At 57.3% G+C, this 24,726-nt stretch overlaps 1 protein-coding gene across 4 annotated transcripts in view; it reads left to right on the top strand.

Annotated features, from left to right (window-relative positions):
* NFIC (nuclear factor I C) overlaps positions 1-24,726 on the top strand; it is a 67,937-nt gene that overhangs the window by 19,414 nt on the left and 23,797 nt on the right. For all 4 annotated transcript variants that reach the window (XM_059697202.1, XM_059697205.1, XM_059697203.1 and 1 more), the window contains exon 3: positions 22,088-22,159. In XM_059697202.1, the coding sequence (XP_059553185.1) occupies positions 22,088-22,159 (72 nt within the window). The remainder of the gene's footprint in view (positions 1-22,087; positions 22,160-24,726) is intronic.

The following is a 24,726-nucleotide window of genomic DNA, read 5'->3' as shown; positions in this document are numbered from 1 at the left end:
GAGCACCCGCTGTACAGCTGAAAGGAGGTGCCACCCCCAACATCAGGAGTGGGGCCTCAGAACCAACAGACACACACACACACACACACACACACACACAGATGCGGACAGAAACACGGAAAGACAGATGGACCCAGAGACATGGAGAGACACAGAGACTCAGAGGTACCACACACGCCTGCCCTCTCAGCCCTTCCCTGTCCTTGGACAAGGCCCGCCCGCGCCACCCCCCCCCCCCAACCTCTCCACCTCTCCCCAAGGGTGTCAGGTGGACTTGTGGGGCCCCACCCCAAAGGGGAATCCCAGGCCTCCACCCTGGGGTTTATTTTGGGGGATGTAGGGGTGGAGACCAGCTATGAGAAGGTTCCTTCAGTACTGGGCTGTTAGAGCCTAGGGCACCTCTTGAACCCAAATTTGGCTGCCCCAGGCGTCCATCTGGCGCCACCATGGCCATGAGCCTGGTTCCAGGGACGGGTCACAGCGTGTGCCCCAGGGCCAGCCTAGGGGGCAGCTGCAGGGCCTGTAATGAGGGGTGATGAGAGCTTCCCCTTGGGACATTGGGGGCTGCCTGCTACCTGATGCACTTTGGGTGGGAGGAGCCCTGAGCAGGGGATGCAGAAGCTGACAGTTCACAGTTCAATGAAAAAGAATGTGATGTCAGGGAAACAGAGGGGGGGAGGGGTACGGAGAGGAGCCGGTGGGTGCACTCTGGACAGGAAGGAACTCTTAGAGGAGGTCACCTTTGAGATGAAGCCTGAAGGAGATGGAGGCATGGAGGGATTGAGTGAGAGTGCACCAGGCAGGGGCACAGCCAGTGCAAAGGCCCTGGGGCTGGAATGGCCCAGAGGGTGCAGGCATTATTGGAGAGGGAGGTGATGAGGGTGCTGGGGAGGCCAGGAGCCGCTCTTCAACCTGCCTTGCATTTGGGAAGGTGCCTGGAGGAAACAGGGCCCAGAGAGGGAAGCCGCCTGCCCAACCCTGAAGCCCAGCCAGGCCTCCCTGCCCCCTCTGGCGGCTTGAGAAACCTGAGGCTGGTGGGGCACAGTGCCAGGGGTGGGCAGGGGAGGGGCTGCCAGGCCTGCCGGCTCCAGGCAGCTGCCAGCCCGCCCCAGCCACCGGCCCAGCTGGTGCCCATTTGCTGACGCTGCCATGGGCCAGCCTCCTGCTCCCGCCTTGTGCGGTGCCAACCTCCCTGAATGGCGCTGTGGGCAGGGGCCAGCTTGGGAAGCTCTCGGTGGAGAGGGACTGCCCAGGGTGCCCCAAGGAGGAGACAGGAAAAACTGGGGGGATCCCCAACTCCTCCTGGATGGAACCAGGAAGCAGTTAATAGGAACTGTGAGCACATATTGAGTGCCACTGTGTGCCCAGTTCTGGGCCCATTCCACTCTCAACTGGTTTAATTCTCTCCACCTGCCTGGGAGCGAGGGAACTTCTCCCCTTGCCCATGAGGAAACAGAGATCCAGAGATGGTCAGACACTTGCCAAAGTCACACAGCTTGTAAGAGGCAGAGCAGAATTAGAACCCATGGATTTTGAGTCCTCAAAACCCCTAAAAGAAAAAAAGTAAAAAACACTTTTGAGATTATCAGGTGGGACCCACACCCTCCCAGTGGTACAGATGATAAAAAGGGCAGGCCCTGAGTACATAGTGAATAAAGGAGCCATATTATTAAGTACCTGCTGCCCTGGCCATTTTGGCCCAGTAGACAGAGTGTCAGCCTGCAGGCTGAAGGGTCCCCGATTTGATTCCGGTCAAGGGCACGTACCTTGGTTACAGGCCTTGATTGCCTCCTTGGTCCCGGGCCCTGGTGTGGGCATGTGCGGAAGGCAACCGATTGATGTGTCTCTCTCATATTGATGCTTCTCTCTCTCTCTCTCTCTCTCTCTCTCTCTCTCTCTCTCTCTCTCTCTCTCCCTTCCACTCTCTCTAAAAATCAATGGGAAAATATCCTTGGGTGAGTTCACAATTAACAACAACAAAAGTACCTGCTGTGCCCAAACCTGGGTGCCAAGGTCTCCATAAAGGGCATTGTGGGCTGGAGTGAGGGGACCTCGCTCAGCCACAGCTCTGCCCCTGGCTTAGGTGTGACTCAAGACAAAGCCCTGTCTCTCTGGTCTAGATGGAAGGGAGCTCAGGGCAGGAGGGAAGGGCCTGTGGGCTACAGAGCGAAGCAAGCCAGCCCCTGATTGAGGTTCCCCTGTCTTCTGGTCCCTGTTATTTAAAAAAAAAAATTAATTTTAGAGAGGCAGGGAGAGGGAAATAGAAACATCATTGATGAGAGAGAATCATTGATTGGCTGCCTCCTGCATGCCCCCCACTGGGGATGGAGCCCACAACCCGGGCATGTGCCCTTGACCAGGAGTTGAATCGTGACCTCCTAGTTCATAGGTGGACGCTCAACCACTGAGCACACCGGCCGGGCTCTGGTCCCTGATCATCTTCATCGCAGCACTGGGTGCTGTGCTGGGGAGACAAAGGGTGGACTGAGGGTGCCTGTTTCTTTTATAATGGATACAATTCGTGCTGTGCTTGCCCCAGGCTGTGTGAGGCGTATACCCTTTCTGAGCTTCAGTTTTTCCATCTGTAAAGTGGGGTGAATACAAACTGTGCCCACTGAATTGAGGAATTGGAGCAAGCGATTCCCGAAAAGCACACAAGAGGCCCTGAATGAGTGCTCAGTCCCTTCCTGGACCCTCTGCCCAGCCACAGGAGGCAGTGGGAAGACCTCAGCTCTGCTCGGAGACCCTGAGCCGTTCTGCCCACAGGGAACGCACTGGGGCACACATGACCCAGGACGGGCACCTGGTCGCCCCTCCAAGCCTCTGGGTGGCGAAGGGCTGAGGGGTGCCTGGCAGCCTGGATTTTCCCAGGCCCAGGCAGCCAGGTGTGCCAGCCGCCTGTCTGCACGGGGAAGGTGGCTGCATGAGTGTGAAGGCCCAGACACCAGCTGATGGTATATTTATAGCAACGGTGGGAGGCCGCTGGGCTCATGGTTATGGTGGGCAGGAGGGACTGACAGGTGAGGATGCTGCTAACACAGCAGGCCCAAAGCCCGCATTGGAGCTGCACAGTCTTGGGAACTTAGGGGCATATGAGTGGACTTAATGCCACTGAACTGTGCACTTAAAAATTGTGAAAGGGGCCAGTTTTTTATTATCACTACTGTCCCACAGATTTTAAAGTTATTTATTGTTAATAAAGATAATTAATAAATAGTGATGCTTTCTATATGTATGATAAATAACTCATAAATGTAATATCAGTGTTGGTAATACAATAATAGTTACTATGATGACAACCATTGCCATCATCCTACTGTGGTTCTAGGCCCAGCTCTGCCCTCTTGCCCACTGGGCAGCCGTGGGCACGTTAGTGCCCATCTCTGAGCTCCTACTTTGTAGAGTCAGTACAGGCAGTATTCAGTGAAGGGGACCCAGGTAGCATCTGAGACAGTGGTTCTCAACCTTCCTAATGCTGCGACCCTTTCATACAGTTCCTCATGTTGTGGTGACCCCCAACCATAAAATTATTTTCGTTGCTACTTCATAACTGTAATGTTGCTACTGTTGTGAATCGTCATGTAAATATCTGATATGCAGGATGTATTTTCATTGATACAAATTGAACATAATTAAAGCATAGTGATTAATCACAAAAACAATATGTAATTATAGATGTGTTTTCCCATGGTCTTAGGTGACCCCTGTGAAAGGGTCGTTCAACCCCCAAAGGGGTCGCGACCCACAGGTTGAGAGCCGCTGCTCTAAGAACAAGAAGCCTCTCAGCACACAGTGAGTGCTTAGCCATGGAGCTCTTGGCGAGTAGGTCCTCGCCCTGCGGGCACCCTGCACACGCCAGGGCAAGGCTGCCGGGGCAGCGCATGAGGGTGCCTTGTCCACACAGGCAGGGCCCAGCCCCCGGCGGAGCCAGCAGAAGCGGAAGGCATCACATGGCACCTGTGGCGGCCTTCCTGGCATGACAGCGCTGCAGTTGGTACCCTGGCCCTGTGCCCAGGGAGCTAGGGGTGGTGAGGGCAACTAGGGACATCTCCCAGCCGCCCCTCCCCAGCCAGCTGTCAGGCCAGCCCCTCTCCCTCAGCTGGGTGTGGGCAGGAAGTCGCAGATGGTCCGAGTTGGTGACGGATAAAGGAGGGGGCACTTGGGGACACATGGATGTCTTGTCCACATGGGGAAACTGAGGCTGGGGGGGGCACTGCTCAGGTTACCCAGTAAGGGCCCTTCTTCTGGTCCATTCGGACCCATCTTCAGTTCCAGGCCAACTTGTGAGGTGCCAGGGCAGGGAAAGGGGGGGACCCTCATATCTCAGAGAAAATGACTTGCAAGTCAGGAAGCGGGTTCAGGACTGGGGCTTGGGAGACCGTAGGATGCCAGAGCTGAGATGGCTTCTGGATCCTCCAGGGGGCAGATTCTGGAATTTCCAGAGCTGGGGTCTTCACCCTCCGGGTGATTCTAGATGAGTTTCAGAACAGCACAGCACAGTAGAAATACATAAATTATGGACCACATAATTAAACATTTTCCTGGTATCTATACTTACAGGTGTCAACCTACAGGGGAAATTAATTTTCACAATTTCTTCTATTTAACCCAGGACATCCAAAATCATGTCGTTTTGACACATAATCGATGTGAAGCAGTTACTGAGATGTTTTACATTCTTTTTTTGTCCCGAGCCTGTGAAATTCGACATGTGTTCCACGCTCACATTTCCATTCCAGCTGGCACATTTCAGACATTCAGTCTGACGTATGGCGTGTTGGGCAGCTCAGCTCTAGAACATCTGAATTCTAGAGTATTCCCAGGCAGATCTCAGAGCTCCCACGTTACAAGAATGCAAGGAGGGGGTTCTAGAAGGTCTCACCTGGGGCTTTCCCTCGTCAGCACTGTGGACCCCGTGGGGGGCTGTCCTGGGCACTGTGTGTGTGTGGGGGGGGGGGGGGTAAGCAGCATTCCTAGCTTGATGTCAAGAGCATCCTCTGACACTAACCACCAAAAATATCTCCAGACGTCACCCCGGGTCCTTGGGGAGTAGCATCACCCCAGTGAGAACCACTGCGCTACGGGGGGAGGGGGGCTTGGAATTCTTCGAAGTTAGGTTATTTTGCCACCCAAGAAACGGTGCCAGAATCCCGCAAGCTGGTTCCTTGATCTAGAATTCCTCAAGTGTATTCTTGGCCATCCAGGGGCAGGGTCCAGAATTTCCTCAGTTGGATTTCTGGGTGTCCAGAAGCAAAGTCCAGAATTTTTGCTTACCCACGGCCGAGTTCCAGGGTTTTGTGAGTTGGGTTCTAGCCCCTCCTGGGGTGGGTTCTAGCATTCTTCACGGAGAATCTTCACAGCAGCTGGGAACAGCTCTCACATCTCCCAAGCAGGGTTCTCGAGACTATGGGGACAGATTCTAAAGCTCCCAGATCCGTCACCAGTGGTCTAATCCAGTATTGGTTTTACTAATATCCACGAAACCCTCCAGTGTGTTCTGGACCATTGACGGCTGGTTGCAGAATTCCTTACGCTGAGTTTTTGTGTGCCCAAGGTCGGACTCTGGGATTGTCTTGAGCTGGTTTCTAGACTATCCAGGGGGGCAAGTTCTAGAATTCTCAGAGTCGGGGACCCAGAAAGTTCAGGTCAGAGTTGAATAAGCCGGTCCTCAGACATTGGTGACTGAGCAGAATATTCCAGAAAAGATGCCTTCAGAGGGGGAAGGAGGTGGGTTTTAGTGTCTCTGGCTGAGGCGGTCGTGGGGCAGCCAGCTGGATGGGAGCCCCCGTGTGGTTCGCGGTGTTTGGGAGCAGATGGCGGGGCTATGTGGCTGAGAGAACCTGGAACAAGAGTGGAGACTTTATTTAATTCCTAGTAAATGTCTGTTGTTCACTGGATGTGGGACGTGGACCCTGGCTGTGTTTCCAGAGGTTGTTGTGGGGCCGTGTGCGCTTAGTAGGTCCTCAGTTGAAGGCAGGAACTCTAATAGATGGTGACATCTGGCAGGAGGCAGGGGTTGTCTGCCTGTGTGTTTTGGGTGCTGGGGGCGCTTACAGGCATATTGAGGGCTTACCTAGTTAAACCCTCAGTAAATGTCAGGAATATGTGCACCACTTTATTTCACCTGAATTCCACCGCGGTGGGGATCATCACTAAGCGCATTTAACAGATGGGGAAATTGAGGCCCAGAGAGGCGAAGCCACTGGCCCAAGATTGCACAGCTAAAAGGCAGTCAATATTCGAACCCAGGTCCGGCATCTCTGACGGGCCACAGTATTCCCCCAGGAAGGGGCTGCTTGGGGTGCCTCCCCTGATGTCCCCGGAGTCCCCGTCTGGGCCTAGACCTCAGCTGGACAAGGAACACCTTTGGGGGCTGGAGCCTAACTAGGGGTTGGGCGAGCCTCAGACCCTCAACCTGGGGGACCAGAGAGGCAGAGGCGCAGCCTGGGCAGCTGTTCCCGTCTGTCTCTCTGTCTCTGGGTCTCTCTGTCTCTCTCTGAGTCTCTGTCTCTCCCTGCCTTTGTCAGTCTCCTCCCTGCCTCCCACCCCAGGCCAGCCTGTGGGCTGCCCGGAGGCAGCAGCAGCAGCTGAATGGGCCCCTTGTTCCTGACCACACCCGCCCCTTGGGGTCACCCCAGGACAAGCCCTGGCAGCCTGCTGCCTTAAAGGGCCAGCATCCAGAGAGAAGGGGGAGGAGAGGGACCGCCTCCACTCCCCAGCCCCACACCTCCCAAAGAGGGAAGCATTAATGTGCATGGTGGGGAGGGCGGGCACCATACCCAGGTACCCTCAGCCTCCCGTGGTCAGGTCAGAGGGGTGGACCCCAGGCAGGGGAAGCCGGATAGGGGAGGAGACGGCGCGCGCATGGCAGGGCTTGGGCTTGACCTCAGGCATCCCTTCTCCCCTCTGTGCCTGGGGCTCCTCGTCTGTGCCCGGGGCTCCTTGTGCCCACCCTCAGGGTTTTGGGGGCAGATAGAATAGTCTCTGGGCCAGGACTTGGTACCCAGTCTGCATTCTCCCCGTACGCATTGTGCAGTGATACAGCACCTGCTGCCTGGGCATCTTGTGGGCAGCATGTGCCTGCCCCGTGGACAGGGCGTGCACTTCGCCTTCCCCCGTGCCTCAGTTTCCTCGGGTGTAGAATGAGTTCAACCAGCAAGGATGAAGCCAGCTGACAGAATTAAAACGGTGTTCGAGCAGGGCCCACACCCAGGTTAAGGTTCCACTACTGAGGGCCTGTCGCACACAGGCCTTGCTGAGAAAGGTCCTGTTGGCAGCCCTGTTTTAGAGAGAGTAAGGCTCGGGCTGAGGCTACACGGCCGATGTCACCCCAACTCCGCCACCGCCACCCTCCACTCTGGGCTGTGCAGCTCCATGCTGCTTCCTTGCCTTCCCTGGGCCTCAGTTTCACCGTCAGAGCAATGGGACTAGCCCTGTCCGCTTGCACACACTAGAAGCCTTTCACCTTCTCCCACCCAGAGGGTGCTGTGTCTGGGGGTCAGGGCATCCCCCGTGCCGAGCTGCACCTAGTGGCCACTCTGGGTGGTCACGGCTCTCCTGCGCATTAGGCCAGCCCCACAGACAGTCCGGGACAGGTTGCTGGGACAGGTTGCTGCCGGATGGACAAGCCTGTTCCCTGCTTTCTTATGTAATCAGGTTATGCAAGGGCAGCTGGCCTGCTTACATAAAGGGAGGCGGGCCAGGGCCCAGCTGGGGAAGGGGAGGCTCTTAAAGGGACCCGAGTCCCCCGAGTCTCCCTTTTAGGGCCCTGCATAAACGCTGGCCAATTCTGTGCTCATGGATGCCATCATTGTCATCATTATTATTATTGTCATTGATGTTGTTTATTGTCACAGTGTTTTGCCCACGGGCAGTGCGTCGGTGGAGTCGGGCACAAAGTCCTGGCTTGGCCCACTCCTGCTCTGATGCTCAGTTAATCCCTCCTCTCCCTGAGTATGTTTCCCCATCTGGGCGATGGGAGATGCCAGTGACGAAAGGCAGCGGGGCAGAGTGGGGGGTCTTGCCCCTGCCAACTGCTCACCAGGTGACCTCAGGCGAGTGGCATCCCTCTCTGGGCCTCAGTTTCCCCATCTGTAAATACTCCTTCCTCCTGGGGCTGCTGAAGGAGACACGAGTGAAACCACGCAGAGGGGTTAGGACAGCATTGCGCACACATGCTCAGTGCTCAGCCAATAGCACTGCTTTGTTGTCAATAAATATTTATTAAGCACTTACTGTGCCAAGCACTTTTCTAGGTCCTGGGGACACCACCGTGAACTCCACAGACAAAAACCCAGCCCTCCTGGGGTGCACAGTCTGTTGTGGGAAACGGACAAAGAGTAAGAAATAAAGAATAAGGAACTAATACCAGTTCCTAAGGGCTACGGAGAAATATAAAGGAAGGCAAGGGGACAGAGCGGGGGCCTATTTGGGGGAGGTCTGTCTGCGGATTTGACATTTGAGCTGAGGGCTGAGGAGTGAGGAGGAAGCAGTTGTGTGAACTAGGGGAAGGACATTCCAGGCAGAGGGCACAGCCCATGCAAAGGCCCTGGGGCAGAATCCATCTTGACATATCGGAGGAACAGCGAGGAAGCCCGTGTGGCTGGAGCAGAGTGAGCAAGGGGGACAGAGGAAGTCATGTGAGGGTAGAGAGGTGAAGGGGCCAGGGAGGACTGGGGCTCTTACCTGGAGGGAAGTGGGCGCCTGGAAGGCCTTGGGCAGACGAGGGACTGACCTAACTCAGGGGCTCACAGGCGCCCTCTAGCCACAGCAGAAAGGGTGGACTCTAGGGGGCGAGGATGGCAGTTCAGAGACAGGCTGAGGCCCTGCCCTGATTCAGGCCAGTGATGATGGGGGCCTGCAGAGGCAGATTTCAGAGGTCTGAGAATCCATTGCGATTGTCAGCCTGGCCCTAGTTAGTCACTCAATTCACGCAACTCCTTCTGAGGCTGGCACTGCCCTCTTGCCTCGGCCCCCGCCTCCGTCTGTAGCAGCACCTGCCTGGGAATATGCAAGAAAGGAAGGAGCAAAGCAAGGACATGGCACCCAGACACACCCAGGGACACTCCTGGAACCAGAACGCTGTTAGCGGGCAAGTCGGGATGTGGTGCCCAGGCCGCCTGCGGGACTCTGGGCAGGCCGGATGGGCAACTGCCAGCTGCCCAGCCCTGAGCTGGGTGTCTCACCTGCACAGGCACTGTTTTCCCTTTTTTATTCCCAGTCTTGCCAGGTGGACTTGGGCCAGCTGCTGCCCCACCCTGTGCCTCTGTGTCCCCCTCTGTGGAGTAGGAGTGATAGTCTGTCATTGTTCATCCAGCAAACAGTAGGTGCCAATTCAGTGATTAGCAGCAATAAGGCCAAGAGGCTGGCGGGGAGGTAGCTCCCTGGCATGGGAACACACAATACTCACTGGGTGACTGACTTCCCCTCTCTGGGCCCGTTTTGTTCCTGTAAAATAGGGACCACACCCACAGAACCCCTATGGTACCGAACCAAATTCCTGCTCAGAAAGGTGTCCAGGCTGACGTTTTGCAGTCTCAGTCCCATGGGACAGCTGGGCAAACTAAGACCCAGAGAGAGCCAGAGACTGGCCTGGAGTCCCACAGCCAGTCCGGGACAAAGAAAGACACGAGCAGTCTTGCCACATGGTTCTTACACCCAAGAAACAAGAAGAACAGATGGCCTGGCTCCAAGATGTTCATTGTGCCTCAGTTTCCAAATCCATGAAATGGGCACATGGCTGGGTCGGTAGGAATCTCTGGACATCAGGGAAGAAGCTGCAAGGGTTTATCTGGCCAGCCTGCAGACCATCTTCCTGGGGTACTGGGGAGACATCTGAGGGAGGGAACCCCCCAGTTTTCCTTTGGCATTGGCAGAAGAGGAGAAAGCAGATTCCTGGGGGCTTCCAGGATAATGGGGCTCCTTCTGTATCCAAGCCCTTCAGCACAGGAACGGACTGCAGCCCCCGTCTGACTCTGGGGAAGCAGGCCTGGCCTCACCTGCCCAGTAGAAGGGCTGGAGCTGGCCCCACCTCAGACCTTTGTGCACCTCTCAGTCTGTCAGACCCAGACACATTAGCGAGGCAGCTGTCTCTGTACGCACTCAGACCAATTGCTTAACTTCCACAGGGCTTCATCTGCCCCGCTGTGGTTCTGTATGTAGGTCTCGGGATTGTGTGTAGGTCTGGCATATAAGTGCTCAAGAAATGAAAGTGATTGTTACTGTTATTTTCATACACTGCTCTCCCCACAAGCCCATTCTGTGCCTGGCAAACTCCTACTTATACATCAGTGCCCCAACTCGAATGTCCCCTCCTTCAGGAAGTCTTCCTCCTCCTCCAGGCCAGGTTCCCATCCCTTCCTCGGGCTCCTCCCGCCACAACTCCTTCTCTTTGATATCCAGGGCCTGGAGCAGTTGGCTCGGCTTCTCAAAAGAGGATTTCTGCTGATTCTCAAAGGACCACGGGGACGGAGATGGGCAGTGCCTGGGCCTGTTGTCAGAAATCCCTTATGTCACCATTGCTTGGAGTCCACATCTCCCTAAACCTGGTCTTTCCCTCTGAATATCCCGATTTTTCCATCCTTCCTCAGGTTCCTTTGTCCCACACGCATTCATTTTGCACATACGGTATGCCAGGCCGTATCAGAATGATCCAGGTTATCCTCCCAGTGAGCATGTGCTGGGTGCCCACTGTGTGCCCGCTTCTGCTGATGACCACACTGGTCTTCCTGCCGCTGCTGCCCGCCATGCGCAGGCATTCGTTACGGAGCACTGACTGTGCCCTGCTCCCGGAGCGGGATGGGGGGCGCCGGGCCCTCTAGTGTCAGCCTCCCCTTGCGAGGCGGCTGGTTAACCCCGTGGGCACTGGGACCCCAGCAGCGGGGCTCCAACCCCACAACTTCCCGGACCCTGCGTCTCCCCCCGTCAAGCGTCCAGCGACCTCAGGTGTGTGCAATTCCGCACCTGCTTTCTGCAGAGAGAGAAACCGAGGCACGGAGCGGGCCGCCGTGCACCGCTCCCCCTGCCCCTCTAGCGAAACGGGGCTGGGACCTCCCTACGGCCCCCCCTGCGATGCCAGGCCCAGAGGCAGGTTTTGCCCGAAGCCACACCGCCCCGCTGCCCGGAGCCCTGCCCGCACCCGCCCCACCCCCACCCCCCACCCCCGTGGCCGTGACTGTGACCGGCTGCGGCCTCCTGGGGCCGCTGGCCAGTGACCTGCCCCCCGGAACGTCAGGAGGGGGAGCCGGAGCTGGGCAGAGGCCGGAGGTTCCGCTTCCGCCGCCGTGGCCACTGCGGCCACCGCGGCTTCCGGTCCCCCCGCCCGCCCCCCGCTGTGGCCGCACATGTGAGCGGAGCCCGTGGCACACGCGGCCCCAGGCCCCGGCCGCCGCTCCTGGCGCTGAGCCGGGCCCGCCGGGCGGCGGGGAGGCCGGGGCTGCGCCAAGAATCCGCTCCCAATGTAAACAGGAGTTATTTTGGGCGGCCCCTCCCGGTGCTGACACATTGGGCACGGAGGGGGGCCGCGTGGGTATTTTTAACCTTGTTTTCCGCATCCTCGGTGCCACCCCGAGGGTCTGGTTCGCGCCGGGCGGCAGCGACGGGCTCCAGGCTGCGGCGGGCATGGCCGGCGGGCACACACGCGCGTGTCCCCCCGGGGAGGCGGCGGGGGGGGGGGGGCGGGCCGTGGGCCGCCGGGAGCCCCCTCGCCCCGCCCGGGCCCCCCTGGCCGTGCCCGCGCCGCCGCCGCACAAAATGGCCGCCGGCCCAGAGCCCGTGGAGCCGCCGGGAGGGAAAATGGCCGCCGCAGGGTGATGTCAGAGGCGCGGCTGCCAAGAGCGGGGCGGGCGAGCCGGGGCCTGCAGCCTCGCCGTGGGCCCTGTGTCCGGGGGGCGGGACACCCCGACACACGCTGGCCAAGCCCGGCCGCGAGGGCAGCCCCGGCCCGGTGGGCAGCCCGGCCCCGGGGGTGTGCGCGGCCCCGGCCTGACCCCTGGCCCGAGGTGTCCGGAGCCGTGGGGACGGCCAGGCCACGAGCAGGCGGGGAGCCGCCGGGCGGTGGGAAGAAAAAGAAACTTTTCTTTGAAAGTGACTCCCAGGCAGGTTGGCTCGGGCCCAGGGCCGGAGGCGGGAGAGGGAGATGGAAAGTGTGGTCCAGACTCGGAGCCGGCGGGTCCGGAAGGACAGGGAGCAGGCGGGCGTCCGGTCGGTGGGGCGGCCGGTGCCCTGCGCCCGGCAGCTGCTCCCCGCGGGCTTGTGCGCAGCCCCGGAGCCGGGCGGTCCTGCGAGGCTGCAGGCTGCCGGGCCTCGCTGCTGCCGGCAGGATGCATGTCTCCAGGAAGCTCCTTGCCTCCCGGGCGGGCGTTTCGGCGCTGGGCTTCCGGCCTCACCGCCAGGGCCTGCGTGCGCGGCCGCCCTGACCCCCCGGGTCCGGGGAGACCCAGGCCTGTGAGCCTCGGGGCAGGACTTGTGTCTGTCTGCTGGCTGTGCCCGGAGCCTCGCACAGGGCCTGGCACACACGGTGCTCAATGCACGTGTTGAATGAAAGAACCACGGCTTCCCCTTGGGCCTGGGTCTGCACAGACACTAGGGTCGGATGGGGGTGGAGGCTCAGGGACGCCAGCGCTTGGTGACAGCTGGGCGTGTGCGGAACCTGCTCTCACCTTTCTGGGGAGGGACACGAGGAGGTCAATTACCGAACGTCTCCAACATGGAGCTCAGAGCCAGAGTCGGCCCTATGGACACACAAACCGCGTTTGAGCAGACGCCTGAATAAGTGAGGGAATGAGCCCGACAAGCATCTGCAGGAAAGGCATGCCAGGGAGAGGAACAGCATGTGCAAAGGCCCTGGGGCACGGAGGAACAGTGAGGAGCCGCAGAGGGAGCAAGCAGGGGAGAGGGAGCCGGTGAGGAGCAGGTCATACAGGGCCGTGTGGGCCCCGGGGAAGGGTTTGGACTTTCATGCAGTTATAGACCCAAACTCAGTCCAGTGTGATGGCAGGATACAGGGGGGGACAAAGGTTTGGAAAAGGGGCCGAGGGAGGGTGTTCCGGAAAAGATGTTAAAATGGGCTGGGAGCGGTGGCTAGAGTTTGCCTGAGCGGGAGAGGGGCAGGGAAGGTGCCGGAGGAGCCTGGCGGGAGGAGGAAGGCCAGGTCACGTGTACAGAGGCCTTCCAGGACAAAGCACGGTGAACCTTCCCGGCGAATGTTTAAAAATGGCTGGTGACATGGGGAGCTGGGAATTCCAGGGCCTGGCTTTGGCTCTCTCTCCAGCTGGCTGGCGCTGGGAGGCCGACGTGGCAGCCCAGCAAAGCCAGCTACACTTGGAAGGCGGCGAAGGTTGGAAAATAAACCAGGTGAGCTCTCCATGGCAGCCGGTGCTGGTCCAGCAGACAAGCCGCTGGGCCCTAGTGGGAACGCTAGGCTCCCCTGTATCCTGCCAGGTTTTAGATACGTGTAATTATCGTTTCAGCAAGTCCAGTACTTTCTACATCCCAAAGATTAAACCCGGGGCCAGCTTGTTATGTCGGCTGGGACGCTGCCCACACCTCCTCCATGCCCTCCCAGCACCCAAGAATCCAGAATTCACTCAACAGCCAGAGACTCTGTGTGTATGTGTGTATTTTGGTAAAATATATATAATAAAATTCCCCAGCTTAACCACTTTTAAGTGTATAGTTCAGTGACATTGAGTACATTCACCTTGTTGTGCAACTGTCCCCACCATACATCCTCAGAACTTGCTCGTTTTCCTGAACTGAAATTCTGTCCCCATTAAACACTACCTCTCCACCCCCCTCTCCCAGCCCCTGGCTCCCACCGTCTGCTTCCCTATGGGTCTATGAATGTGACTCCCCTAGGGGCCTCCTGGGAGTGGAATCACACAGTATCTGTCCTTCTGTCTGGCTGATGGCACTGAGCCCAGTGTCCTCCCGGCTCATCCACCTTGTAGCAGGTGTCAGCATGTCCTTCCTTTTTAAGGCTGAGTAATATTCCAGTGTCTGGATGGACCACATTGTGTTTATCCACTCATCTGTCGATGGACACGGGTTGCTTCCAACTTCTGGCTGTTGTGAAAAGTGCTGCTATGAATATAGGTGTGCAAATACCTGTTTGAGTCCCTGCTTTCAATTCTTTGGCGTTTGTACATAGGAATGGAATAGTTGGGTCATAGTGAAATTCTATGTCTAACTTGTAAGTGTTTTATTTTATGTATGTATTTGGTTTTGAGAGAGAGGGAGGGAGAGAGAGACATCGATTTGTTGTTCCACTTATGCATGCATCATTGGTAGATTCATGTATATGCCCTGACTGGGGATCGAACCCATAACCTTGACATATCGGGATGAGGCTCTAACCAACTGAGCTACCCGGCTAGGGCTCAATGTTTAAGTTTTTGAGCAACCGCCAAGCTGTTTCCCACAGTGGTCGCACCATTTTCCATGCCCATCAGTAGTACATGAGGGTTCCACTTTCTCCACATCCTCATAGCCAGGCATTTAAAAATGTAACACAAGCCACGTCCTGTCACTCCTCATCGTGCTTGAGAATAACACCCAAGCTTCTCACTGCAGCCCACGTGGCCCTGATGGCCCAGCTCCTCTCCTCTTTGATCCCCTTTGCTCACCATGTTCTTCAAACATCCCATGTTTATTCCTGCCCCAGGACCTTTGCACTTGCGACACCATCTGCCCCAGCTCTGCCCATGGCTGGCTTCTGTCCATTCCTCAGTCCTCCGCACGAACGTCACCTCCTCAGAGAGGTTCTGCCTGACTTCTATTTTGAAAGCCACCCCCAGAGCCTCCCTCTGTCCCCTCACCCAGTTTCATCGCCTCTGTGGAACGTAGAAACGTCTGAAATTATCTCAGCCTCCTCCTGTTTGTTCTTTTCCTGTCTGTCTCTCCTCCCTTGGCTCTCTGCCATTTCCCCGATGCCTGGCAAGCAGTAGCTGGTCAGTCAACATCTGCGACAGGAATGCCGGTGGCACCTTGATCTCCCAGCTAGGAACTGGGAGTTTTAGCCACGGGGATGGGCGTCAGGTGCGCGGGGGGCGGGGCTCCAGGGCCGCAGGGCGGCGGCAGGGGCCGGGGCGGCGCCTCCGTCATGGGCTGGGCCAGACCGGAGATGGGCTCGTGGCCACGGACAGGAAAGAACAGCCAGTACAGTCCGGCCGCGGGATCCAGGTTACGTTTCTGTTGTCGCCCTGAGCATGTGTTTGTTCGAGCAGAAGGCTGCAGGGGGCGGCGACATTCCGGCTGCACACAGCACCCCCGCGGCTGGGCCCCAGCCAAGCGGGGATGTCACTTGGAATACAGCTGCTGCCCAGGGCCGGGCCCTCGCTCACACGGCGTGCGCGTCGCCGTGCTCCGTGCCTGCCGCGGAGAGCCTGCGTGGCTTTCTAAGGACATCTTTGAGGAAGGTTCCAGAATGAGGGGAGAGCAGGAGCCCGGCGGATACTGAGGGAACAGCGTCCCGCGCGGAGGGAACAGCCCGGGCTAAGGTCCGCGGGCAGGGCCCCGTGCGGAGTGTGGAGGAAGTGGGGGGGCTGTGTGACTGGAGCGGAGTGAACAAGGGGGAGAGGGGGACGGGGATGGCAGGGAGGGGCTGAGGGCAGATCACGCAGGGCCTTGTGGGCCGCGGGAGGACTCGGACTCCTCCTCCGAGGGCGGTGGGAGCCCTGGAAGGCTGTGAGCAGAGGAGGGACAAAACCGCTTAACTTGTGAGTTTGGCAAAATGCTCTCCCCCAAACAGGTTTACCCCCTGGCCTGTGGTTGGCCCCTCTCCTCCTTGAGCTCCAAAATCCTCAAACCCATAAGGTCAGGGAACAGTTGAGAATGCCCACTTTACAGATGGGGAAAACCGAGGCCCAGGGGAGCGAGACCCGAGTAGTCCAGGTTCCCAGGCCCGCTGTGCCAGAGCTGGGACTCAGACCCAGGGTTTGGGGCACAGCTGTCGCTTCCAGAAGATGCCCCACCTTCCGATGAGCCGGTGACCTGCCGCCTCTTCCTCACGACCCCAGTGCGTCTGACAGGCTCCGGGAGGCCCACACCGGCCCCACAACTCCGCAGCGATGCCTTTCGACCAGGGAGCCCCGCGCGCAGGGGATGTGTATTCACATCTCGGGGACCCCCCAGGCGTTCCCCAGCTCAGCTGCCGACAGCACAGGCTTCGGCTCACCAGCCTCCGCCGCCCTGCCCGGGCTTCCAGCCTGTCCGTCCCGTCGTCCTCATGCTCTCCGAGTACATTGTGAGCCAGATCGGATGAGCGGCCTGCCGAAAACGGGGCGGGGCGGGGTCCACAAGGTCACGAGAAAGGTCACGAACAAGCAATGCTAAGGTTCGATAAGATGTTCATTGTTATGTTTTTCCGGGAGGAGCAACCAGAACCAGGCTGCCGTGCCCCTTTCCCTCGCTGTGAGGGTGAGCGGGGCTGTCAGCCTCAGGCAAGGGCGGCTGCAGGGAGTCGGTGTATCGGGTGTATCTGTCTCCCCGTCTGGAATACGGCGCGATCATCACGTCTCTTCTGGGGGCGTTTTGAAGTTTAAATGAGCCCATGGGAGCGACACTTGGAGCCCCGCAGTCTAGGGCAGTGGTTCTCAACCTTCCTAACGCCGCGACCCTTTCATACAGTTCCTCACGTTGTGGTGACCCCCCCAACCATAAAATTATTTTCGTTGCTACTTCATAACTGTAATTTTGATACTGTTATGAATCAGTATTTATAATGTAAATACCTGATATGCAGGATGTATTTAGGCGACCCCTGTGAAAGGGTCGTTCGACCTCCAAAGGGGTCACGACCCCCAGGTTGAGAACCGCTGGTCTAGGGGCTGACGGCTAAGTGTGACTGTTGGATGTACCGCCTGCAAAGGAGTGACCTTGTCAACTTTCCCAGGAGCTGGTCTCAGCCCCTCATGTGCCAGGGCTGCCCCCCGCCCCCCCCCGAATCCCAGGGTGTGTGGCCTCCCTTGCACTTGGCAGAGCCTGAAACCGTCCTCCTGGTGTCTGTGGTGACTTGTTCGGCCTGTTGCTCCCCCGTTAGGACGTCAGCGCCACCAGGGCCAGGACTTTGTCCATGCGGGTCACTGCTGTGTCCCCCGAGCATTTGGTGCCCAGGACACACTGAGTGTCAAAGGAGAGAGGTAAACGGTAGTGCCGTTTAGCTCCGATCCACGGATGAGGAAACAGGCGCAGAGACATAAAGGACTTGCCCGGAGCACACAGCAAAGGGCCGGAGAGAGCGTGTTTAGGCCTGGCTGGTCACACACGGTTCTGTCCCACCTTCTTTTCCCCGTTTACAACCCTGTACAAATGGGTTTGACCCTTTTTTCCATTAGCACCTCCCCCTACAGAGCCTTTTAGACATTCTTTTTCCCGAATCACTTCACCCCACGAAATTTTAATATCTATTAAATAGATATTATTATACCTATTTATGTAGTGTGTCTATATCTATACATATATTCTATACATCAAAAGAGCAACATTCTCTAACCCTCTTATACCACCCCCCCCAAGAACCAATTTTTGCCCCCACTGAGGATGGACGGATCTAGACAAGGGGCCCCTCCTTGGCCCTGCTGAGATACGGGCCGGTCACTCTGGGCAAGGGCTGTCCCGGACACTGTGGGGTGCTGAGCAGCAACCCTGGCCGCCGCTCACTCGATGCCAGGAGCACCCCATTGTGACAAGCACAGGCCTGGGGGCCAGAATCACCTGTTAAGAACCTCTAGGCTAGGCAGACAGCTTCTGATACCACCTTTGGGAGCCCGACTCGCTGAGCTGGGCCTCAGTTTACCCACTTCGTCAATGGGGCGGATTGAATTGGATGGCACCAGGAAGCTCTTAGCACGGTGAGAACTTGGCACTGGAAGCTGCCCGCTTGGAGGCTGGGGCTGGGACAGGAGCCAGCCTCTAGCGTTATCTGCTGCGGGTGCATCTGTGGAGACGGGAGGAAGATGCATTTCAGGGCTGGGTGTCTAAGTACGTGGAGGAGGAGGAGCTCGCTGTGCCCCGATTGCCCAGGGAACATCCAGGGCAGCTCCGCCCAGCAGAGCCGGCAGTGACGCTGGCCGTGTTCAGCACGGCCCCAGTTGGTCGCCACCAGCCACGTATGGGTGGCTGTGGAGTATTGAGAGGCGACCAGTGCAACTGGTGTCCTGAAAATTTCATTTCAATTCATTTCATTTAAATGCAAAGTCGCATGTGGCCAGTGGCTCTCCTACTAGACAGCTCTCGAAGCTGACCCAGATGACAGGCAAGCGGTCAGCAGGTGGGGGAGAACTGTTTTGAGGTTTCAGAGATGATTAGAAAGAAGATGGCATCATAAAAAGAAAGGAGATTCTGACACAGGCTACAACATGAATGGACCTGAGAGCATTACGCTCAGTGACATAAACCAGGCACGAAAGGACAGATACTGTGTGATTCCACTCAGACGTGGTCTCTAGGGGAGTCGAAGTCATAAACATAGATGGGGAGAGCCAGGGACTGGGCGGGGGGAGGGGGGCGCGGTTAGTGTTTAATGGAGACGGAGCGTCAGCTTGGGAAAATGAGGAAGTTCTGGAGACGGATGCGGGGACGGTTATACAACATTGTGGATGTAGGTAGTGAGCTGTACACTGAGAAACGGTGAAACTTTATGCCGTGTTCTTAACTGCAGTCTGAGAGTTAAACGTAAAAATATTTTAATGAGGTAGCAGATAAGTACATCATCATATTAAGAAATTATGCTTATTTAAATTAAAAAAATATTTCCCAGGACGATGGAGAAGGAAGAGATCTTCAACCCAACAAAGGGACCTGCAGAAACCCACAGCTAACGCCAGGCCTAGTGGTGAGGGCGTGAGCGAGCTCCTGGCGCTCAGGAGCGAGGCGGACTGCTGCCCGCTGCTCTTTAACATGGCTCTGGGGATCCTAGCCAGTGCAATAAGGCACGAAAAGGAAATCAGAGGCCTACAGCTTGGAAAGGAAGAAACAAAACTGTTTCTATTTTATTTACAAAGGACATCATGGTCTACATAGAAAATCCCAAGGAATTAAAAAAAAAAAAATAAAGCTTTTAGAACTAAGAAGTAAGTTCAGCGAGGCTGCAAAATACAGGATGTACACAAAAAAATCCAATCGCGCCTCTAAATGCTAGCAGTGAACAATTAGAAACAAAAATTAAAAACACAGTATCGTTTATAGTCTGTCCCCAAACTTACCATGTATTGATTGGCAATTGGATGGCAACTGTTTTACACTTCGTATTAGCTAACTGGGTGACTCACCAAACCCGGGGAGGTGGGGTTCGTTATCTTGCCCATTTTACAGATGAGGAAACCAAGGCTCAAAGAGGTGGTGTGGCTGGCCTGCGGTCCCAGAGTGAATGAACATTGAGACAAGGCTCCAGCTAGAGCCAGCCATAGCCTAGTGCAGTCGCTGGTAATGGATACAGAGCCACCAAGGCACAAACAGCAAAGCTGGTAATAATAGTAATGAGGCTCCTCCTCCGTTTGATGCAGCACTTACTGCACACCAGCCTTTGTTTCGGGCACTTCATTGTGGCATTATCACCTTTCCCCCGATGAACAGCCTTCAGGGGAGGTGCTGGGGTTGTGCCCATTTCACAGATGAAGAGCGTAAGGCTCAGAGAGAGATGCGGCATTGCTTCTGAGGCCCACAGCCTGGTCTGCCTGGTTCCAAAGCCACAGCACAGAGGCGGTGCTCAGGAAACATGCCCGTTCCGGAGTATCAGCCAGGCCCTGCTGCCTGCTGAGTCCCTGTGGGCACCAGTTCTGGAAGAGGGTCCCGTGCCCGAGGCCCAGAGCCCGGCGGATGAGTGCCCGGGCTGGGCACTTCCCAATGGAGTGGCCACCGTGCCCAGCCGTGGGGCCGTCCAAGCGGGACTGGCCAGCTCCGAGGGGCTGCTGGCTGCCCAACCTGGAAGTGGCCACAGGGCTCAGGGCCGAGCCGGGCACACTCCCCTCGGCTGCTGCCCAGCCATGCCCAGCCCAGTCGGCCACGGCTGGGGCTGCAAAGCCAAGTCCGGAAGGAGCTGCCCCCATCCATCCACTCCAGGATGGGAAACTGAGGCACGGGGCCTCGCACAGGCACCCTCCATCTTGGCAGCCAGTAGGTGTACGACACACAGCGTGTGCAAAGCCGCTAGCACAGTGCCAGGCAGACAGCAGGAGCGCGTGACTGTTTTAGGAAGTATCCGCGTTATTATTATCTCCATGACAACACCGAGGGAACAGAGGCCCCGAGAGGGGAAGTGACCTCGCCACGACCACACCTCCTCTGAGGCTCCCAGACGGATGGGAACTCGGCGTCTGATCCCAGAAGCCAGATGGCGCACGCACGCGCAGTGTTGGATGTCTGGCCGCCTGCCCAGGCGAATGAAGAAACACAGTTGACCCTTGAACAACATGGGCTTGAAGAGCATGGATCCACTTCTACGTGGAATTTTTTTTTCAGTAAATACTGTAAACGTGTTTTCCGTTCCTTGTGCTTTCTGAACAACCTTTTCTCTAGCTTACTTTATCGTAACAGTGCAGCCTAGCGTACATGTGACAGACAAAGTGTGTGTTAGACTCTTTATGTTATCAGCAGGGTTTCTGGTCAACAGTAAGCTATTAATTGAGTTTTGGGGTGAGTCCAATGTTACAAGGATTGTTAACAACGCCCCTGACCCCCGCATTGTTCCAGGCTCAACTGTGACCCTCATCACAGAGCACAAGGGCTGTGGGGTGGGGACCTTTTCATCATTTTAACCCTGTTTTCCTTGCCTATAAAATGGGTACAGTAACAATGCCAGCTTGGTGGCTATCTTAAGGATTTGAGGGAGCATATAAAATGGGAACAGCAATATCTGCAGTCATCTTAGGGATTTTAAACATAATCTATAATAATAAAAGGGTAATATGCTAATTAGACCAGACGTCCTTCCGGACGTCCTTCCTGACGAAGCCGTGGCCAGAGGGGAGCCAGCCGGTCCCGGGTGCCTGCGGGCGGCCCGAGGGAAGCCAGCCCAGGCCCTGGGTGCCAGAGGAAAGCCTGTGCCGGCAGCTGGGGGAAGGAAGGCCTACCCTTGCCCGAATTTCCGTGCATCGGGCCTCTAGCGATGATAATAATCATGAGGACATTACCATGTTTGCCCAAGCGCTTCATATGTATTATCCCCTTGTTGCCTCCTGGCCATGCTCACACCCATTTGAAGGAGGAGAAGACTGCAGCTCAGAGGAGTAGGTGACTGGCCTACGGTCACACGGCGATGGCTCTCAGCTCTGGGTGTGGCGGGGCAGCGGGTATGGGGGGCTGAGTCTCCCTGGCATTGGCTTGTGATTCCTGGCACCTTTCTGTTTGACCTGAAAGACAGATGGGTGGGTCCTGGGTTCTGTGCAGCTGGGCTGGGCCCCCCTCAGCCTGGGTCCTGGGTGGGTGTGGGGCGGCAGAGGGAGCTGGCGGGATCGCCCTTCATCCAGGCCACTGGAGCCGATAACGCTGAGCTCAGCGTCTGCCCGCGGCACCCGTCTGCCAAGGAGCCTGATTATTTTTAGATAAGATGGATGGGCGAGTGCTGGGGCGGGAGGTAGCCCGCAAGCCAGGCAGTGGGTGGGGGCACTGCAGCTGCAGAGGGATGCCCCGTGGCCCCCTCTCTGGAGACCCTGAGTAGCACCCCGAGACCAAGGGCTGAGCCCTTAGGACTTGAAGGGCAGAGGCCGAGAGGAGTGGGCCCCAGGGTTCAAGAACTCATCTTTCTGGCCTCAGTTTCCCCATCTGTAAGCTCCTAGGACCGAGGCAGGATTTAATGAGCCCCCCTGTTTCACAAATGAGGAGACTGAGGCTCAGGGGAAGAGCTGTAACCGCCCCCCCCCCCCCCCCACTGAGTCGGCCCCTGCACATGGCTTCTCGCCCTGTGCGTGAGGCCACATTCCAGCACCTGGCTACACCGAGAGCCCCGGCCCCTGTGCTGATGCCTGCAGGTGCCCGGCCAGACACCCACGACCCTCTGGGGCAGCAGCCAAGGGAGGGGCCAAGCACAGACCCCGGGGCCTCGAAGGTTCAGGGCCCGTCCTGTATCACCAACTCCTTCCTCTCTTGGCAGACGCGGAGCAGAGCGGCAGTCCCCGGGCCGGGATGGGCTCTGACCAGGAGGACAGCAAGCCCATCACGCTGGGTGAGTCGGGGGCGGGCGAGGGGTGGTGGGCGTGGCCCGTCCTCATATTGAATGTGGGGATCGTTTTCCGAGCACCCCCCTCGCGTGTGCTGGTGGCTCCGTGTGTGTGCCTGACGCACCTGAACGGTTCGTTCCTCACAGCGACGCAATGGGGCAGCTGCTGGGTGGTTCCATTTTGCAAGTAAGGAAACTGAGGCTCAGAGAGGTTAAGGCACTCACTCAGCCCAGGAGAGAGGCCCTAGGGCACCCTGCATTCCCAGGGGATATTTAACAGTAAATAGGAAGTCAGTTCTATGTTGGGAGGTGGAAAGTGGGAGAATTTGCCTGAAGCAGGGCTGGGAGCAGAGCCCTGAAGAATGGAAGGGATTTGGAAGCTGCTTCTGCCCTGCCCCCCCCACCCCCATCCCCACCCACCCACCCCCCACCCACCCCGATCCCGAATCCCGAATCCCACAGTCTGTTCTCTCCAAAGTGGCCAGAGGGCGCCTGTGAGCACCTGAGTTAAGTCCCACCCTTCTCTGCCCAAAGCCCTCCAGGGCTCCCACTTTGGGTGGAGGGTGAGCCCAAGGCCTTCCCACAAGGCCCCCACCCCACCTACGTCTGTCCCCTCCCTGCTCTCCCCTCCTCCCTCTCTCCTGCTCGCTCACTCTACTCACTTGCTCTGTTCCAGCTACATGGGGCTCCTCCTCGTTCTCCCAACATGCAAAGCATGATCCCGACTCAGGGCCTTGGCATGTGCTGTGAGCTCTGCCTGGACAGCTATCAGCTCTCCCGCTTTCTCCAGATCTTCCAGGCCTCCGCGCAAATGCACCCCTCAAAGGGCCCTCAGCTCCAGCAGCCTCGGCCACTCTGATCACCACCCTGTTTTATTCCCTCCGAGAAAGTTAGTGATTGCTTATGCGTTTGCCTCCTCCCCTAATGGGACATCACTCGGGCAGAGGTATTTGTCTATCTTGGTTACTATTGTGTCCTCAGTGCCTAGAATAATACCTGGTACACAGTAAGTGATTCAATAAATATTTGTAGAGAGAAAGAAAGGAGGAAGGCAGGTATGAAGCAGAGAGAGAAAAAGAAACTGGAGAGATGAGGAGGGAGGGAGGGAGGGAGGCAGACCAGTATGTGAGGGCATCCTGTTGGAGGTACCGGCCCAGCCATGCCCGCAGAGGCTGGCTGGTTCAAGGAGGTTCCCAGGCCCCCAGGCCGCTCCTCACGGGCCATCTGTGACCAGAGTCCTCCTTGGCCTCCTGAGACCCCGGAACCTCCTTCTGACTCAGACGTTCAAGGAGGCTGGGCAGCTGCACACTTTGGCCTGGTCCCCTGAGGAGCTCCAGCGTCTGGCGGAGGAAATCACTTCCTTTCCACCCGCCAGGGAGTCCCCCGGAGATGGAGCCGGGCGAGTGCTGGACAAACAGGAAACCCCGGCGCGGGGAGGGCAGGGGGCCTGCCGACACCAGCCGGCCAGTTGGGTGGGCAGGAAACAGCCATGGCCACTTGCCCTGGACACTGGGGGTCCACCGCCCTGTCCTCCCTGGGATGTGGTGACCCTGTGCTTCCCAGCGTGAGCCTGGGAAGATGACAGGTGCTCCATGAATGGTGCGCACAGAGCTTGTCATCAGGAAGGCTGGGGCTCCTGGGCTGTCCGGGATGTTGGACCACAGAACAGCACCGTGGTGAGCTCCCTGCAGCTGGTGCTGCCCCACGGGGGCCGGAAGAACTGCGCCCAGCACACTCACACACACACACACACACACACACACACCACTCACACACACACACACACACACACACACATTCTCACACACACTCACACACACACACACACACACATTCTCTCTCTCTCACACACACACACACACACATTCTCTCACACACACACACATTCTCTCTCTCTCTCTCTCTCACACACACACACACACATTCTCTCTCTCTCACACACACACACACACATTCTCTCTCTCACACACACACACACATTCTCACACACACACACACACATTCTCTCTCTCACACACACACACACACATTCTCTCTCACACACACACATTCTCACACACACACACACACATTCTCACACACACACATTCTCTCTCTCTCACACACACACACACATTCTCTCACACACACACACATTCTCTCTCTCACACACACACACACACACATTCTCTCTCTCTCTCTCTCTCACACACACACACACACACACACACACACACACACACATGGCCTAGAGATTCCTGCCTGCCCACCCCACACCCTTTCTGACCACTCTCCCAAAAGCAGGGCTGGGAGCAGAGCCCTGATGAATGGAAAGGATTCGAAAGCTCCTTTCACTCCAGCCCTGTTGGCTTCCACCTTGCCAAGTGCGTTCCAACCCCAGAGCCTTTGCACGGGCCATTCTTGCCACCAGGAACTTGGTGGCCCCCAGGGAGGTGGTGAAACATCACATCTATGATCGTCCCAACCGGAGCGGCCAACAGTGCAGGGCAGTCACCCTGTGCCACTGCTGCTGTTCTTGGCACGTCCCACATTTGAACGCGCGTATCCCCGCTTTCCACCGGCAGGTACCCCAG

Source organism: Myotis daubentonii, chromosome 5 (genome assembly GCF_963259705.1).
Source record: "Myotis daubentonii chromosome 5, mMyoDau2.1, whole genome shotgun sequence".
Taxonomy (NCBI): Eukaryota; Metazoa; Chordata; class Mammalia; order Chiroptera; family Vespertilionidae; genus Myotis; species Myotis daubentonii.
This window is presented reverse-complemented; position numbering and strand designations above follow the sequence as displayed.